At 33.2% G+C, this 17,631-nt stretch overlaps 1 protein-coding gene across 1 annotated transcript; it reads right to left on the minus strand.

The window, feature by feature from the left end:
- Nucleotides 1-6,132: 6,132 nt before the first annotated feature.
- Nucleotides 6,133-10,672, minus strand: LOC140875687 (E3 ubiquitin-protein ligase BIG BROTHER-like). The gene is made up of 9 exons (XM_073279455.1): nt 10,534-10,672; nt 9,946-10,037; nt 9,571-9,726; nt 8,798-9,035; nt 7,870-7,904; nt 7,713-7,757; nt 7,510-7,637; nt 6,775-6,883; nt 6,133-6,696 (listed from the first exon to the last, which is right to left on the minus strand). Exons 3-9 carry the CDS (start codon nt 9,709-9,711, stop codon nt 6,646-6,648), a joined length of 747 nt encoding a protein of 248 aa, XP_073135556.1. The 5' UTR covers nt 9,712-9,726; nt 9,946-10,037; nt 10,534-10,672; the 3' UTR covers nt 6,133-6,645.
- Nucleotides 10,673-17,631: the final 6,959 nt, after the last annotated feature.

The following is a 17,631-nucleotide window of genomic DNA, read 5'->3' on the forward strand; positions in this document are numbered from 1 at the left end:
CAACACTTCAGGATTATCAAAAAAATTTATTTTCAGATAGCCATTAAATTTATTATTACAGAAGTGGTAGCCTGCACACTAAAGGAACGATCTTCAACGGACCCCTTTAGGTAGCTTTTTCCATTTGCTTCTGATTTTCAATCAAATTTGATGATTGAGATGATCTTATTTAACCATTTTGTTATTTTGAGTTTCTGAATTTGCGAAATCACTTTTCACTTGGGACGGGATCATGGAATACACGAACATCCCTCCACTACTTCGTGATTTAGTCAGAACTCTTCTTCAATTAAATCTCATTAAACTGTAAAACAATTTGCAAAGAATCCTGAGTGAAAACTGGTCAATGATTACAAAGTATCAAACACTTCACAAAACAGAGTGTATGCATGAATGCAACATGCCTAATGATCCAAAAGATGCACATGCATGAAAAGGTGTTGTCGCAGGGTGTTGGCAATACTCCAGACAACATCTCAGTTCTGTCTATAATGCACACAAACTGAGAAACTTCCTTAGACTGGAAAATCTCTCGAAATCCAATGCTTTGGTGAAAATATCAGCTAATTGGTTATCCGTTCTAATAAACTCAATACAGATCATGCCTTTCTCGACCAAATCTCTAATAAAGTGATGTCAAATGTCTATGTGTTTGGTTCGAGAGTGTTGTACTGGATTTTTGCATATATCAATAACGCTTGAATTATCACAGTACACATTCAACTAAGCATGATATCTAGCCCAGTAGCACAAAAAAAACAAGATACTTTCAATTATGCTTCTGTAAAGGGTGTTGTCAACACCTTCGACAACATCTTCCCTCGACAGTTTTTCACTTGACCTCATCGGTGTATGCATGTGTTTACAATTTTCATTCAAATACTTTATCACAAGATTTATAGCATACTGTATTTGATACACAAAGATTCCACCATGCATTTGTTTCACTTGCAAAATAATTCAATTCACCAACTATACTCATCTCAAAATTAGACGACATGCACTTCACAAATTCATCAACAAGTTTTTCACAAGAAGCACAAAAGATTACGTTATCCATATAAACTTGGCAAATAAGAATATTACCTTGAGACTTTTGCACAAACAATGTCTTACACACCTCACCTCTTTTGAATCCAAGATTGAGCAAGTATTTGATTAATCTTCCATACCATGCACGTGGTTCTTGCTACAATCCATACAGTGCCAACCTTTTTGGGTTCACTGTTTGACACAAATCATGAAAATATTACCTGTGAAAACATGGAGCTCATGCAAATTAGCCCAACCATATTTCGATAATCCACATTTTCTTTCCTTCGAATTTGCATATCTCCATGCACATCTCCAATTACTTGTGAGGTTGGACGATTCTTCTGAATTCTGCTTGCAACATTCTTTCCAGCTTCGTTTACCTCACTGTCCTCATCAATATTCTCATCAGTAGGCTTTTCAACTTTTGTTTCTGGAATCTCAGCAGGAGGTATTGTCGGAGGTGTTGTCAACACTCCTTGGTCAACATCTGAATTTCCAGATTTATCCAGCATATCATCAACTTCATCCTCAGCTGTTTTCTTCTTTAGATCTGCAAAATCATCAAATACAACATCAATAGACTCAAAAATTGTTTCAGTTCTTAAGTTAAACATCATGTAAGCTCGAATATCCGAAGAATAACCTAAGAACAAACACTTCTCATTTTAGCATCAAACTTTGCAAAATGATCAATATCATTCAAAACGTAACATACACAGCCAAAAACAAGAAAGTACTTAAGGTTTGGCCTCTTTCCCATGAGAGTTTCATAAGAAGTCATAGTAGAACCATTCCTCAAGTATACTCAATTTGAAATGTGACGTGCTGTGATTAAGGCTTCTGCCCAAAAAAGTTTTGAGATATTTTCAGAACTTAACACCACTCTAGCCATCTCTTGCAAAGTTATATTCTTCTTTTCAACAAATTCATTCTGTTGTGGGGTTTTGAGAGAAAAAAATTCATGATAAATACCTTTCTTACCACATAAATTCTCAAAAGAAGAGTTTTCGAACTCCTTACCATAATCAGTACGAATTCTGGTCACCTTCAAGTTGTGAAGATTCACAATCCTTGTGAGCAAATTCTTAAAAACATCAAATATATCTCATTTTTCTCTCACAAATCTTACCCAAGTATATAGTGAAAAATCATCTACACAAACAACAAAATATTTCTTACCTCCACAGCTTTCCACATCCATTGGACCCTTCGAGTCCATATGTACAAACTTAAGACAGAGTGTTGTCTCAGATGTTGGCAACATCTGGTGCAACACCTTGGTTTGCTTCTTTTTGACATGCCTCACAAACAAATGAAATTCCAGATTTTAAATTATTCATACCTCTAGCAGCATCAAACTTACTTAAATTCTTCAAAGTTTTGAAGTTTGCATGACCCAACTTTTGATGTCATAGGTTAAATTCATCTACCTTTGAATTTCTACATGCCATCTCCTCTCCAAGTTGATAGAAATTATCAAACGACCTCATACCTGTCATCAAACACATGTTAGAGCTATCAAAAACTTTGCATAATTTCTTATCAAATTGCACATGCAAGTTGTCATCACAAAGCTGACTAATGCTTATTAAATTTGAAGTTAATCCTTCAACATGAAGCACGTTGCGAAGCTTAGGCAAACCAGCAACATCCAGTGTGCCTTTTCCTACAATATTTCCCTTTGTTGCTTCTCCATACGTCACTTTCTCACTCTTCTGTTCAACATAATCAGAGAGAAACTTCATAGAACCTGTCATATGATGTGAGCTTCCACTATCAAAGTACCAAGCACCTGAAACATTAGTTTTCAAAGCAGTATAAATCATATAACAATGAATATCAGCCTTTGGTACCCAAACCATTCTTACAGTAGATCTGTTCCTAGAGATGTTGTGGGAGGGTGTTGGCAATACCTTAGGCAACACCTTCGGTGCAGATCTATGTCTGTAGTCCTCCTGCAACTTAAAACAATATGGTTTGATATGACCAGGTCTATGACAGTAATGACAAACATACTTACCTTTCCTTCTGGGCTTTAAAGATGCAGCAGGTTGTGGCTTTGGTATTGGAGGATCGGTTGTTGTGACCTTTTCTGTTAAGCTTCCTGGACAGCTATTTTCTTTGACAAATACAGGAGCTTTTGAACATTCACCAACCTCAAATTTACTGTTTTCAAAACCTAGTCCAGCCTTACCATCTCTTCCCATCATGAGCAAAGAATCAAGCTTGGTTGTGCTTGAATTGAATTTAGCCAGTGTAGCCTTAGCTTTCATGAGTTCATCCTTAACCTGACTTAATTCCAGATCCTTCTTACTCAGCATAACTTTAAGTCTTGATATATCAGCCTTCAAATCAAAATTTTCTCTTGAAAGAAAAGTGTTCTTCTTATTTCGTTCAACCCAGTCAGCATATAACTCTTCATATTGCATTCGCACATCTTCCAGAGACATTCTTTTATCACCTGCATCAGTATTACACACATTATCAGTAGTAAAAGAATTTAAACATACTGACCTTTGGGAGATGTTGCGGCCAGGTGTGGCAACACCTGCGGCAACACCTAAAGGATTGACTTGCATAAGTTTCTTTCTTTCCATCAAAGCTGACAGGGATGTGTGGCTTTCTTCTTCATTCTGTTCTTTATCTTCTTCAGAATCTTCACCACTCAAAGATGTGCTCATCCCTTTCCGAAGCCTGTTTGCACATTCATTGGAAAAATGATCATAGCCTTGACATTCATGACTTTGCACCATGTCAATCTTCTTTGTAGTAGGCTTTTTCTTTCCTTCCAGTATAAGTAGAGGCTTTTGAGGATCAGGAAAATTCCTTGATGATTGATCAGGCCCGCCTATTTTCAGAGTTTTGTTAGCAGCCGAAAAAGGTGGAGCTTTGAGTTTCTGATCGGTCTTCTTTGTCTCCATCATCTTCTTAAGATAATCACCAAACTTCTTTGTGATGAGTGACAACGAGTCATCTCCCAAATTTGATTCAAATACTTCTTGAGGTTTGAAGAATGAGTTTGCTGTTGTTGAATCCATAATATTCCTGAAAAAATAATCCAGAATCAACTCTTAGTGTATCAAGAGTAGGCTCTGATACCACTTGTAAGGGATATCATGGTTCATAAAAATTATCAGAATCAGATGTTGTCACTAGGTGTTGACAACATCCTACACAACATGTAGCGGAAATATTAAAACGTGAATAGTAACAGCAAACTAACAGTTAACTAACAATAAAAATAATCAAGAGTAAATATGCACAAGTACTAAAGTAATAAAAGGTTGCACATAAAACAGATTCAGATGTTGTCACAAGGTGTTGACAACATCTTCAATAACACCTTGATTAACATGCATCAGAATTTTTGAAAGCATGAATAAAATAGATAAGCAACCAAACAAATCAGACTCAAATATTTAAGCAAGAGTATAAAATACTCTTGCAGCGCCTCAGGGCAAAACTTTCACTAGAAAATAAGCAAAGAGTTTTACAAACCCTAAAACTAGTGAATTATTATAAAAATCAATTTTCTCAAAACATGTGGGAAAATAAAGAATAAAACAAATAAACCAACTCCTAAAAGTCTACTGAAGGTAGACAAGAAAATCATGAGAATAGAGTTGGCCCTAGATGCCAAAACACGAGAGCAAAAAGGCTTTCAATCTTCGATCTTCAATTCTCAATCAACATGCTCTCAAACTCTTCACGGCATCTACATAAAATAACTTCAACAAATAGACAAGGACTCTTCAACGTGAAAGCACTCCAGAAAGTCGAGTTCCTTGTCTTATACACTTAAGCTCTCTCTCGTTTTCTTCAAACCGCCTGATCTCTACGTTCTTTCTTCTATTTAAGCGTGTCAACTTATCTCCAAAAAGTCTTGATCTTGTTTTCTTAATTCAAACTTGAATCTGCAATGATAAGGAAACAAAGATAAGTTAGGAGATAGATATATATTATGATAAATCCAAATATATCTCCTACCAAAAATATCAAACAACTAAAATTATAAGATAATTCCTATCATAATTAAACAAATCAATCTTATTTTAAATATAGAAAAATTATATTATATCAAATAAAACAATTCCTAATTTAAAATATTTCAAATACTTAGATAGGAAAAACTATCAATCCAAGAAACCATATTTTAAATCTAGAAATATTATATTATCTCAATTCAAATCAAAACTATTCCTAGTTTAAAATATATCAAGCATATAGATAAGAAACACAATATTAACTATCAATCCTAGAAAAACAAAACACAATATTATAATCTTTCAAAACATGGAAAGATATCAATGAATAATTAATTCCTTTCAGTAGTGAAATCATTTTGAAAACTCCAGAATTTCCCTATAATTCATTTTGATGTAGATATTGAGAGAACGTGGAGTAAAAATGGTAACCAATTCTCCATCATTTTCTCCCGCCACATAACCCACAAATCCTTCAAAATATTAGCCACCCTTCTCTGACTTCTCCTTCAAAATATATTCCAAAACCAACAATTTTCACCGAGCAACTTGATACTTTTCCTTCCATCATTCTATGGTTTTATTAAGGAAGTGTTTGCAATAGATACGGTCCTCGCCAATTGCAAACACTCCCCAAGTTATCTTGCATTTGTTCCTAAAATCTATGACCACGACTGTTTAATGTTAGCACTTTTATTTATTATTATTTGAAGTAATTCCAATTTGGCGAGTACGGTATATATAAATAAATATCAAACTATTATTTAGCAAAATAATTTAGAAAAAAAAACTGATATGAAACCAAATATATATATTCTTACAAATACGCATATATTTTCTTCTCGACATCGCTCTTCGATTACTTGAAAATTTTTTTGAACTTCGATGCACTTGCTTTCTCAAAGATGAAGGATTCTGTGTTGTATATCATGAGACTTATTTGAAAACGCAGCAGGTGTAATTATTCAAATAGTATCAAATAATCACATTAATTATCCGTCACCAAAGCATCACTTCAACAAATTGCCTCTATCTCCATCGAACCACAACTATTACAAATCATCTCAACCACAAGTTGACATCACCTCTTGTCTTCCTTGATAAATCGTCGCCACCGGCACTCTCGTGACACTTGAAGCATCACCGGATTATTTTCAGTCACTTCCTTCGGTGACTCCCATTTGAATCACGTCTTGTCATTTTGTTTTATTTTTAGTCTTTTCTAAAAAAATAATAATAACTCGAGTATTGAAGTACAGTTAGTTTCACTGCCCTTTAGAATCAATGAAACATAGGCAGTGTTAGAGCAAAGAAGTACGTGAAGATTTCTCAAAAGAGGACAGTGAGACAAATGTTGCAATTGGTATACTCCCAACATATAAAGTCCTAGAATCATCTTATATACCAAGAATTTATATTCAAAAAGCAACATAAATAGACAGAAAAATAAGGGTGAATAACGATTAAAAACAAAATCATAAAGTGGTAGTAAGAAACTATAACCCGAGCAAAAAAACACGAAGAAGAAGAAGAAGAAGAAGAAGAAGAAGAAGAAGAAGAAGAAGAAGAAGAAGAAGAAAAAGAATATGAAAAAGAAGCAACCATCCTATGCACAGAAGTGCGTACGTTAGTGCTTCGGAACATCAACAATCACCTCCTTGTAACAAATGGGACAAGCCTGTTGTATTGTAGATTTATCAGTAACATTATGGTTGGAGGAACTAATTGTGGAAGAAAAGGAAGCACGGTGGCTTACTTTGTTAATACTAAGCCATCTGCTCCCACAGCCAGTATGATAGAGATGTTTGCATGGAAGGATGATCCGCTTATCGCCTCTTTTGTACTCCATTTGACAAATTACGCACCTTTGTAACGAAAGAAAACGATTACATACCACTCGACAATATTAATGATACAAAATAAATTGTACACTAGAGTTGAATGGAGTCAATGGATTGATTAATGGATGCAATAAGTATGCATTAAAAAGAGAGGGGTTAATTCTACATGCTGAGAATTTTCTCCTTCAATCTTGCTCATTCAAAACAGAATCAGTTACAACGTATCGGGGTAGATAGTGAAAGTCCTGTAGTTTACTCTCAAACGCATAATTTCGGTCATCCAACTTGAAACATGGACAGTATCAACACAAAAATCTATAACCAATGGACGAAAAAATATCGCTATCAACTTTTTAGCATAAGCTAATTGAAGAGAAATCAGATAGAAAAAATAGAAACGAATCCGGAAAAATTGGAATGACAGTGGCACAGGAACAACAGATATCCTATCAACCAGTACATAGCCCGAGTCAACAAAAAACATACACCTTCCTCTGTGGTTCGCCTGCCAGTTTAGGTGGGTGCATCAACGAGAGAACGTGGAACTATGATCTAGTATAATGTGAAAGTAACTAAGGAAGGCGGTTAACAGATTTTTTTTCAACATTGACTTGGTGGAGATACTTGGGACTAAGGGCCCACATTCTTACCTTTCACCTCGGAATTTCTTTCTAAAGAATAAGGTCCATTTGAACTTTGAAGTTGGAAGCAATGCAATTTGATCCTGGGAAAGACCTCTACTTTGAGTTCCAACTGCTTCACCTAGCTCAAGTAACTCCTGTAAAGTATTCGAATGCATAAATTTATGTTTCCAGGACATGTCGAAGCAGAGTAATAAACAGCTTGTTCAAACCTCGTAGGTCATATTATCAGGATCAATGTTGTCTTGCCAAACAACCTTCATTCATGCAAAGAAGCAAAAAGAATCATTTCTGTATTCTTCAATCTCAAAACTTTGATAGAACGCCGCTAACTGAAAAGCTTTGACCATGAAAGGGAAATTCGCCTACCTCATAATCACGAGCTGCCTGAGGATTCCGAGGACCTATAATTATAAGGAAAGAGTTTTAGTTAAAGGATAGTTGTCATTCATTGAAATGAGAGATTCAATTACAGAATAACACAACGTTAAAGTAAAACTCCATGATTAGTAAATATTGGATCCATTGAAGCAGCTTGCACGAATAAAATGCAATTTTCTTAGCGGAATGTACTTTAATTGTGTAGTCATCAATCCTCTCCTCTCACCCCATTTTTTACATCACAAACAAGGGCATCAATTGTTTCTCTTTTTTTCGAAAAAATTTATACAAGTTAAACCAGATTGCATAAAATTGCAGGTGCGTCTGACCAATGCAGGAACTTTCTCTAAAACAAGAGTTGTCGTGCAAAGAAAAGGAACCAAGCTGTGAACATATTTCTCAAGGACTAATTGATTGCTTCATTTCACAAGCTAGCACCTATAAGGCATGAACAGAACACAACAAAAACTGCAACACTAATCCGAAAATAACAAATAACCGAAACCAACAGTTTCTGGAAACTGTGGTTTGGTTCCAATCCAAAGCGGAAAATTGCAGGAACACCCAATCCATGGTTAAACTAAAACTGAATGCTTTGGGTTAAGTTAAACCATATGTGAACTTGAATAGACAATGACTTGATCTTATATGTTATTATATGCAAGACTTTAAAATTTATCTCATTACTTCAAATTTTGGTGGGCTGATGAAGGAAAAAGTAAAATGAAAAATTGTGCAAGAAAAGAAAATAATCGTGATTTCAGTTAGTTTTACATGTATTTGCATTTCGTTCGGGAAAGTTCATAAACCGAACCAACGATTTTGAATTTGATGACACATAAAAACCACCCAAACCGAAGAGCAAACATCCCTATAACCAGGATCAAGAAAAGAAAAGAAAAAAACCAGAACTCACACTCTAAAGGACTAGCATGGGAACTGTTGCTCGGAATTCCAGTCTGATGTGCATGGGAAATAGTAGCTTGATTGCCAGCCAGCCCTGACGGGTTTTCCAAATGTCCGCCATATTCATTAGTCCCTGAGATGTGATTATTAACCACATAGCCGTGCCCATATTCATAGTATGACAAACTTCCCGGTTCAGATGCAGCAAATTTGTATAGATTAGAATTGATTGCAGGGTAAGCGTTCTCCTGCACATAATTCAGCCAATCACACATGTTCCTTCACCACATGCACGTTATTCATGGTTTCCTCAAATTATGAATTAAACTTATTTCATATCCTATACGAACTCAATGACAAGAGAGACAAAAGACACGTCGATTACATCGATTATAAGGCATAAAGTTCAACCATTCATTTCTCAACATAAAAACCCATCAAAGTTAATGCTATTTAATCACATGAGCAACAGGATATTGGTTAAAACATTCTCACTGACTCAGGGCCCAGGGGAGCGTGATTTTAAGTAGAATGGATGATTTAAATCATTTTCGGCTAGCAGTTTTACATCAAATTTGGCCTTTCAACACAACCAAGCCATCTTGAACAGGCATCAAGACACTGAAGCACCTCCGACACAACATGAGCTTCGAGTTTATTAATTAATATATCCTCACAAGTTCTCCGAATATGCAACCACTATGAGCAACAGGGAAACGATCTTTAAATCTTGATAAACACATCCCATAAGAAAAAAGGATCGAAATGTTTCTGATACAGTACCTGTACATAAGGAACATCAGCAAAAATGTAATTGACATGGTCATAAGTAAGACCTCCAAAAAAATCTACAAAGCTTCCAATTGAATTGTAAGGCATCGAATGGTCTTGGTAATAAACATCCATCTGCGTGTTCCAGCTCATTTTCGAAAAATAATTCTGACCATCCAAAAAGCAATTATCAGATATTCAAATCTTACAGAATCCAATTAAGGTTGTAATATCCAGAGCTAATCACACAAGCTGGAAGAACCCCGTGGGCCCAAGTCCAAAAATAAAATCCAAATTTCGTAATTAATTTATAAAAAACCCAAATATATTAATTCATTCAAGCAACCAAATGATCATAGTTTCTCCGGGCATAAACACATTATTTACCTGTGATTGATTAGTCGAGTTCGAGCCCTGACAAAAATTGTTCGAAATGAAGAAAATAACAAGATTTCTGAAAATCAGGACTGCCGATTTACCTACAATGAAGACATCAGATGTTATTATCTTTAATTTTTTTTCCTTTTTTTCGCACCGAATAAAATAATCGGAAATCATTGCAAACGACATTACAAGAACAAATATTTCCGGTTTCCCCAACGGAGAGAAATCCATCAAAAATAAATCATACTCAAGATAATCATCATGAACAATTAAATTCATAGACCCACAAAAAGAAAATTCTCATCCTTTTTACAAAAACACAGCAGCCAAATAAAAAAAAACGAATCAAAGCAGGCTCATTTCAAGATTTCTTCAACTCCCTCGAAAAAGGAACGAATCGCAACGAAATCCAACGCAGGAGGAAACCCACAAATCAAAACCGATACCACGTCCAATTCACGTCAAAGAAGGAAAAAAAACCCAGCAATGACAGGCTCCAAAAACTAAACCAAAACTCCGATTTCATGTAAATCAATGCGGCAACAGATACACAAATCGAACTTGGAAAATGGAAAGGATTAAAGAACCGACATTCATGGCACCCCGGATGAAATTTTTGGGCTGATCAAAGAGAGAGACACCCCTTTTCCTGTCTCATTATCTCTCCAGTGCGTGCAGTGTGTGAAGAGCGCATGAAAACGAGAGCAATGAGTTCACCCTTGTCTCTTTCCCATTATGCATTCAACAAAAATAATATACTCTGAGATGATAAAGAAGACACAAGGTACGATAAGCGTTGCACGAGGTACAATTAAGGATCTGTGTAGTTTTGGCACAAGCGGAAAGTGTCTGTATTTAGCAAAATGATATTTTACTGTTAAACAACTTATTTTTGGTATACAATAATTATTTTTGTTTAAAAAGTAACTATGCTAGAGTATTTTCTCATAGCTTATTTTGTGCATGAATTTTTATCATTTTTTTCATGCTAATAAAAATTTTGCGAGGAATAATTATTTTAAAGAAAAAGGTTTATATAGCTTTAAAAATAAAATTAACATATGAATATATTATGTAATAATATAATATTTGTAATCGTTATATCTTTTTTACTTTTAATAATTATGATGATTAATTAGTTTGTTGACTTTTGCATTATGTCAAATTTAATTTTGAGTTCATTTGTGAAAATGGATGGAAAAGATGAAATACATTCAACTCGTGTCAAAGTCAAATTTCTTTGTTTGTCTCTCTGTTATTAAATATATTATTTCACCTATGATCATTTGAAATATTCATTGGTAGTATATAAATGAGTAGATTTTTTTTGAGACGATCGGTTGATTTGATTTATTTATGCGGTGTACATTATATGACAAAAAATTAATATTTTAATGATTCGAGTTAAGTCGAAAAATCTTATCATAAAATTGAATTGACTTGTGAGACAATCCCTTAAGAATTTTTGTATATATTATAAATATTATATAGATTTTATTTAAAAAAAACAACAACAAATACATTTCCTCCGAGTTCAAGGTTGAACACATGGAGCAAACTCACGTTCAATGTTGTAATTTAAAAAAATAATAAGAAGCCTAATTCAAATAAAAAAAAATAATCGAATCATTTCACATAAATCAAACAACCTAAGTCTACAAAATATATTTCATCCAATATTTGGTGATAAAAAATCAATTTCGATGTGAGCTGATAGTGCACCCAAAGAAAAAAGTTATGAATAAACATTATATATTTTTACTAATTCAATAAGGATAATTCGTACAAAATTTCGATTAAAGATTAAATTTTAAATTATCATTAATTTATTGAACAATAATCGAAATTTTTTATTTTTTAAATTTTTTTCTAAAATTATTAGACCCTTAAGAAATAGTGTTTACCTATATATAAATAATAAATAGTATGGTACGCTTCATTGTTGGTTGAGCAAATTTTGATAACCTAAATGTTTGGTCAGCTGAAGAGCTGACGTGTCTTTTTGGGGGCTCGATCTTGTGGGGTCCACAAGTTCCTTTGACTGGGAACCGGAATAATCGGTTGCAAGTATTCTTAGTAAAAGTTAAAGTGGTAGGAGGGCGACCGGCGGGCCCATACAATTATTTTGGGTAAAAGTTAAGGCGAAAGGCATGGCTCGGTTTCTTGTACTTTACTTCTTCCTTGTCTTTCCCAAGTATTTATTTATTTTTCTTTAATTATAATAATGAATAAATGTTAGAATTAGCTTCTACAAAAATAATTTATAATCATAAGCCGGAAATAAACTGATTATTTTATGATTCAAAAATATAATATTTATATTGTTGTATGGTGGGAATAAGGTGAATTATAGGTTTTAAATACCAACAATCAAAATGAGAATATTAAATTTAACCTTACAAAAACTAATGCACATGGTTTGAGCTAAGATCGGAGTACAAGCGAGTCGAGGTGCTCGTCGGTCGAGTATTATCATAGTTGTCTCAGATTCCGGCATTCGAGTTTGAGATCTTTTAACTAATTAATTAAATTAAATTTTAATAAATTTGTATTAATATTCAACATTTATAGACCATATATTTCAGCAATTTATAAAATACTGAAGGACAATATTGAGCTCAATCGATACTCTTGAAAATTTAATAGATACTCTAGAAAATTGAACCCATGGAACTCCGATTAAAGGGATAATCGCTGCCATTAAACCATTATATATATATATATATATATATATATATATATATATAAAATTTATATTTAAATTCAACTTGTATTTTGTGGAAGCAAGGAATATAATCAAATTCATGAGATGTTGGGCCCAAAGGAAGTTGTAATCCGTTGAACTTAGTTGTCACCGAAAGTTATATTCTTATATATATTATATGCTCACCAAATGTTTTTTTTTATTTGGCTGATAAATATTCAAGAATACCTCTTAAATTGGTAAAATATTATTTTCTTGATCATAGTTATACATACACGTATATATAATTTGATAGAATATCATATTAAACAAAACTTTCCGCACAACATATATATACAAACGCCATGTATGTCCGATGGCTAATATATATAGACATGCGCCTAGCAATTCATTAGGATGAACCTTGAACGTCACGTGTGTTAAACTTATGAGTTTTTTTTCTTTTGAGTAAAAATGGATTTATGTGTGATGGTTAATATTCTACAGGGAAAATTAAAGTAAATAAAATTGCATGCTAAAGAAAATTTATTAGAATTAAATTAAAATAAAATTAGTATTTGAAGCAAAAAAGATTGAGTTGTTTTAATTTTTTTTTTTAAAAGTAAAAGTAATTTGAAAATTTTAAATTCTATCCGATTCCTATTTGGAATAAAACAAAATCAAATTTATGAATGATTTCCCCAATGGACGGGTTTTTTTATTTATTAATTTTAATTACAATATTTTTGTAAAAAAAAAAATATTTAAGTACAATTTTCACTTTATATTATATATATGTGTGTGTTTTGTGTGTGTAATATTTAATATTTGGTTAGGACCGCAGGTTGTCATGAATCATGTGAAGAGTACAAAAAAGCTGACGTGCAATTGAAGGATCAATACGACTTTTGGGGCTTTGTCGATACACATGACAATGGCAATGTCACAAGTTATCATCTCCCACCCCCATAATTTATAAAGAGATTTTTCATATTTTAAATTGTTTTTTTATGTACATATTGATGAATGTATTTTTTAAATTTTACTTTTAAAATAAAAGTACGTAGGATTATGCAACGGTCAGTTCGATACATATCCGAAATGTGATCCGAGCCTTGTTGGGAGGAATTGAAGTTATGTATTTCAAATCAATTTGATTGTTTATGTTGCATTTGGATTAATATATTTGAATATAAGGATTTCAAATCCATGATAACAAATCATTTGAATTGTGTTTGGATTGTTATATTTGGAGCTAATGGTTTCAAATCCATTGGTTTATTCGATAATCCACTCGAGAATGAATTTCAAATACCAACTTGTTTTTGTTAGAGTAGATGTCTCGCGAGCTAGCTGTTGGTTGTAGATAATAAGTTTATTAATTAACTCAGTTATAATAAACTATCTTTAAATACGCTTCATGTTTTGCATTATCTTGGCATTTATTTTATTTGTATATTCATGCAAGCTGCATAGATAAAAACACCTTGAATGTATTATAGTACAATATAGTGATCCAACTTAGATCATCTACTAATCAAAACTTAACAACATGCGATTAGACTCAACATATATAATAATGAATACATCAGAAACAAAACCAAAATTAAAATTTAATCTATACAACTAAATTGAATATAACAAAAACCAAAAATAATCTTAAAGTACTAAAACCAACAGCAACCTTCTATTGACATACATTGATCACCAACTGAACACTGATCCAAGTCCTGAGCAATCTACAAAGTGTCACGTCAAATGGGATGTCCAAGATAACAACAAGGATGTGATCGACTAACGCTAAGTACATAACATATGAGTATACATGTCTATATACAATGAATGTAACATGAGTGCTCTAGTAAACTGAGATCAAACTCTAGAATATCATGTTCAGACTAAAGGTGTCATAAGTATAAAAATGCTACTCTGAAGATCCAGAGTATACGACGAATACGGACTACGATCTTGGACTAACACCCTCTTGGGTAACCGCACACGTTGTCCCGTCGATGCAGTATGTGTCACACGGTACACAACTGGTTATCTCCTAGAGATAACATCAAAGTGGTATGCACATTTCACATACATGACATGACATGACAAAATATACAATTGTCATATGACATATAAGAATGCAACAAATAACAATGCAACACATAAATATGCATACTCATCTATAGGGATATAAATTACCCAAGCTGTTCGTGTGCTATTTGAAGTTTGATTCGATAAAAAATTATTTGAGCTCGTTTAATTATGTTCTTAAGATAAACGAATCAAGTTCAAGCTTTAAAATATTCGACTCGTTAGCTCGTGAACACGCTTGTTAGTAGACTCGTGACTCAGCTCTTAGATGAAAAATAATAGTTTTGATATTTATTTTAGATTTTACGCTTTTACTCATGACGGATATATATAAATAAATTAACATTATTTATTAGAATAAAATTACAAATTTAAATAAGAATATTATATTTTTCTCTAAATAGAAATTTTAGTTTTTAATGAATTCAATGAATATTAAATTCATAATTTATATTTATTAAGCTCGTATAGGCTCGATAAAAGTTCGAATAAGTTCGTGAGTCATAAATATATTCGTTAAATAATGTTCGTGCCCGGATCGATTATAAACAAGCCAAACTCAAACATTTAAAAGTTCGACTTGACTAGGCTTGATTACATCCCAACTCAGCTGAATATTTGAGTCAGTATTTACGTACCTCTAACAACTGGACACAGAGGTCCAAAGTCCAAACCTTCAGATCAAGTGAACACTACACCACTATATCTCATCTAGAATACTTAAATAATCCAATAGCTACCCCCAATAAAATTATTCAAGTGTGTACCTTCTTTCATCATTAGTCTGCTGATGTCGAGAGCGCACTGCTTTGCTATGAGCCCGGTAGTTCCCTGCTAGTGTGTGACCCTCGATAATATGATTAGAAACACTCGATATTGACTAAATAACTTGAGGATCCTCTGGATTTTTACCTAAACTCGAGGAAATCCCCTTATTTATAGACCAAAGTTCGGAAGATTTGAACTAATGTTTGGAAGGTACGATCCTATATGTTGTCCATTTGTATCAACATTTTGACACGTTTTTTAACACTAGGTTTGGAAGATTCTAATTGGACTTCGTAATATCCGAATTGCTACTTGTCAAACTTAAAATGATATGTCACGAGCCTCCAAAGCTCTCTAGGTTTGGACTATCCGAACCCAGATTGGATGGTCCAATAGAGTTCAGTCCATCTGAATAGATCTGGGGGTCCAACCTCTTCAAGACTTTATGTGTCTATTTGAGCTTCCTGGTATTTTTTTGACCTTTAATGCTTAATCAATGATCATGTTGACATGTTTTAATATTTAATTATGTTAAACAAAACTCGGGTCACTACAACAATAAATATGAGATTGTATATATATGATGAAAATATAGTTAATATATATTCTAAACAAGTTTCAAGTCGATTCAGCCATCTAAAAGAAGGATAAAAGTTGCTGGAGCTTGACTGCTTGAGTGCTCATTGAATGAGTTCACTAAACAACCCTTCTTAGGACTTTCTAAGTGGTTACCATTCATCGAGTGAATAATTACATGATTATAGTTGTACACTATTAGTCATTATGACCCGAGATAACACATAAACTCTACATGTTGAGGGAATGTTGGGTTAAACGTGCATGAGTGAGAATAGAATTGAGATGGATGACCTGGAAAGCTCTAGTGTGTCAAGCTGCTGACGTTGCGCTGTTTGATTTGGTTGGCTAGGTGGGTTGTAAAAGAGAGACACCAAATCTTAACTTATAATATTTCTCAGTTGGGGACATGACCAACAGTACAAAAATGATAAGATTGATCTCGAAGGGATATGAGACACCACCAACAGTAAGTATGACCCTCCTTAGACTCATGAACTTAACAACTCGACACACTGCGCTGTCAAGTATAAGGAAAAAAAAGTTGCTTCTTGGCTAACAACTATAGCTTTTGGCCCAGTGGTAAGCGCTTCATCCTAACAACACCTAATTAGACTAAGAAATCATGAATTCAAACTTGGGATAAGATAAACCAATAATTAGGGAGACAATTTTCTCCGACTCCGATGGAGAATTCAATCTCCTCCCCGAATGAAAGAGGATATGGAGAGATCTTTTGGACTCGATTAATAAATGAGTAATCATGTATGAGATTTTTGAGTTTGGACATGGAGGCGGATGTAGTAACATATTATCCATACACGACCGGAATACCCAAGTAAAATATATATGCATGTATATTTATGTTTTAAAAAATTTATTTCTAATTTATTGAATGATGGTAGTTGGATGGAACGAATAAAATAATTAGTATGAAGCCAATGTTATTTTTGTAGGATAATGATATTGGAATAAATTATTTATAATATTTTGTTATTTCTTATATGGTGCTTAGTTTGTTGTTGTTGTTGTTATTATTATTATTATTATTATTATTATTATTTATCTTTTTCTTATTGTTTCTTAAGAATTTGGCAAATAAACATAATTTTATTGAAATAATTCAAATTAAAAAAAAGTACAATTGTAGGTAGTAATAGAGTATTTGGGTAGGGTATATATGTATATCCAATCATCCGACGGGTATGTTTATGAAGATTAAAATTAAATACCCGAAGAAGATGAAGATGAAGATGAATATGAGATGTATACAATAAATAGATATGAAAACAAATACATCGAATCCTATCCGAACCCTATCCATTTTCATCCCTACCAATAATCATAATCTGACACTACTAGATAAGAAAATTTCGAAGATAAGAAAATTTTGAAAATTCACTCCACTAGAACACAAGGGTCGGCCGAACACCTATATTTCAAGTGTTAGGAATTTTTTTGTGTCGTCAAGGTTTTTAATCTCAACGAAAAACATTATTTGTTGATTTCTAATGCGACCGAGATTAGGAAAAAACAAACAATTATGATCTAATAAACGATTGAAGATTCAAGTT

The sequence above is a fragment of the Henckelia pumila genome, chromosome 1 (assembly GCF_033568475.1).
Source record: "Henckelia pumila isolate YLH828 chromosome 1, ASM3356847v2, whole genome shotgun sequence".
Classification (NCBI taxonomy): Eukaryota; Viridiplantae; Streptophyta; class Magnoliopsida; order Lamiales; family Gesneriaceae; genus Henckelia; species Henckelia pumila.

Coding starts and splice junctions, on each gene's coding strand:
- LOC140875687 (XM_073279455.1), bottom strand. CDS start 9,711: ATGAGCTGGAACACGCAGATGGATGTTTATTACCAAGACCATTCGATG. Junction 7,905..8,797: donor CCATGCTAGTCCTTTAGAGT/GTGAGTTCTGGT, acceptor TTATAATTATAG/GTCCTCGGAATCCTCAGGCA. Junction 6,884..7,509: donor AAGAAATTCCGAGGTGAAAG/GTAAGAATGTGG, acceptor TTCGTTACAAAG/GTGCGTAATTTGTCAAATGG.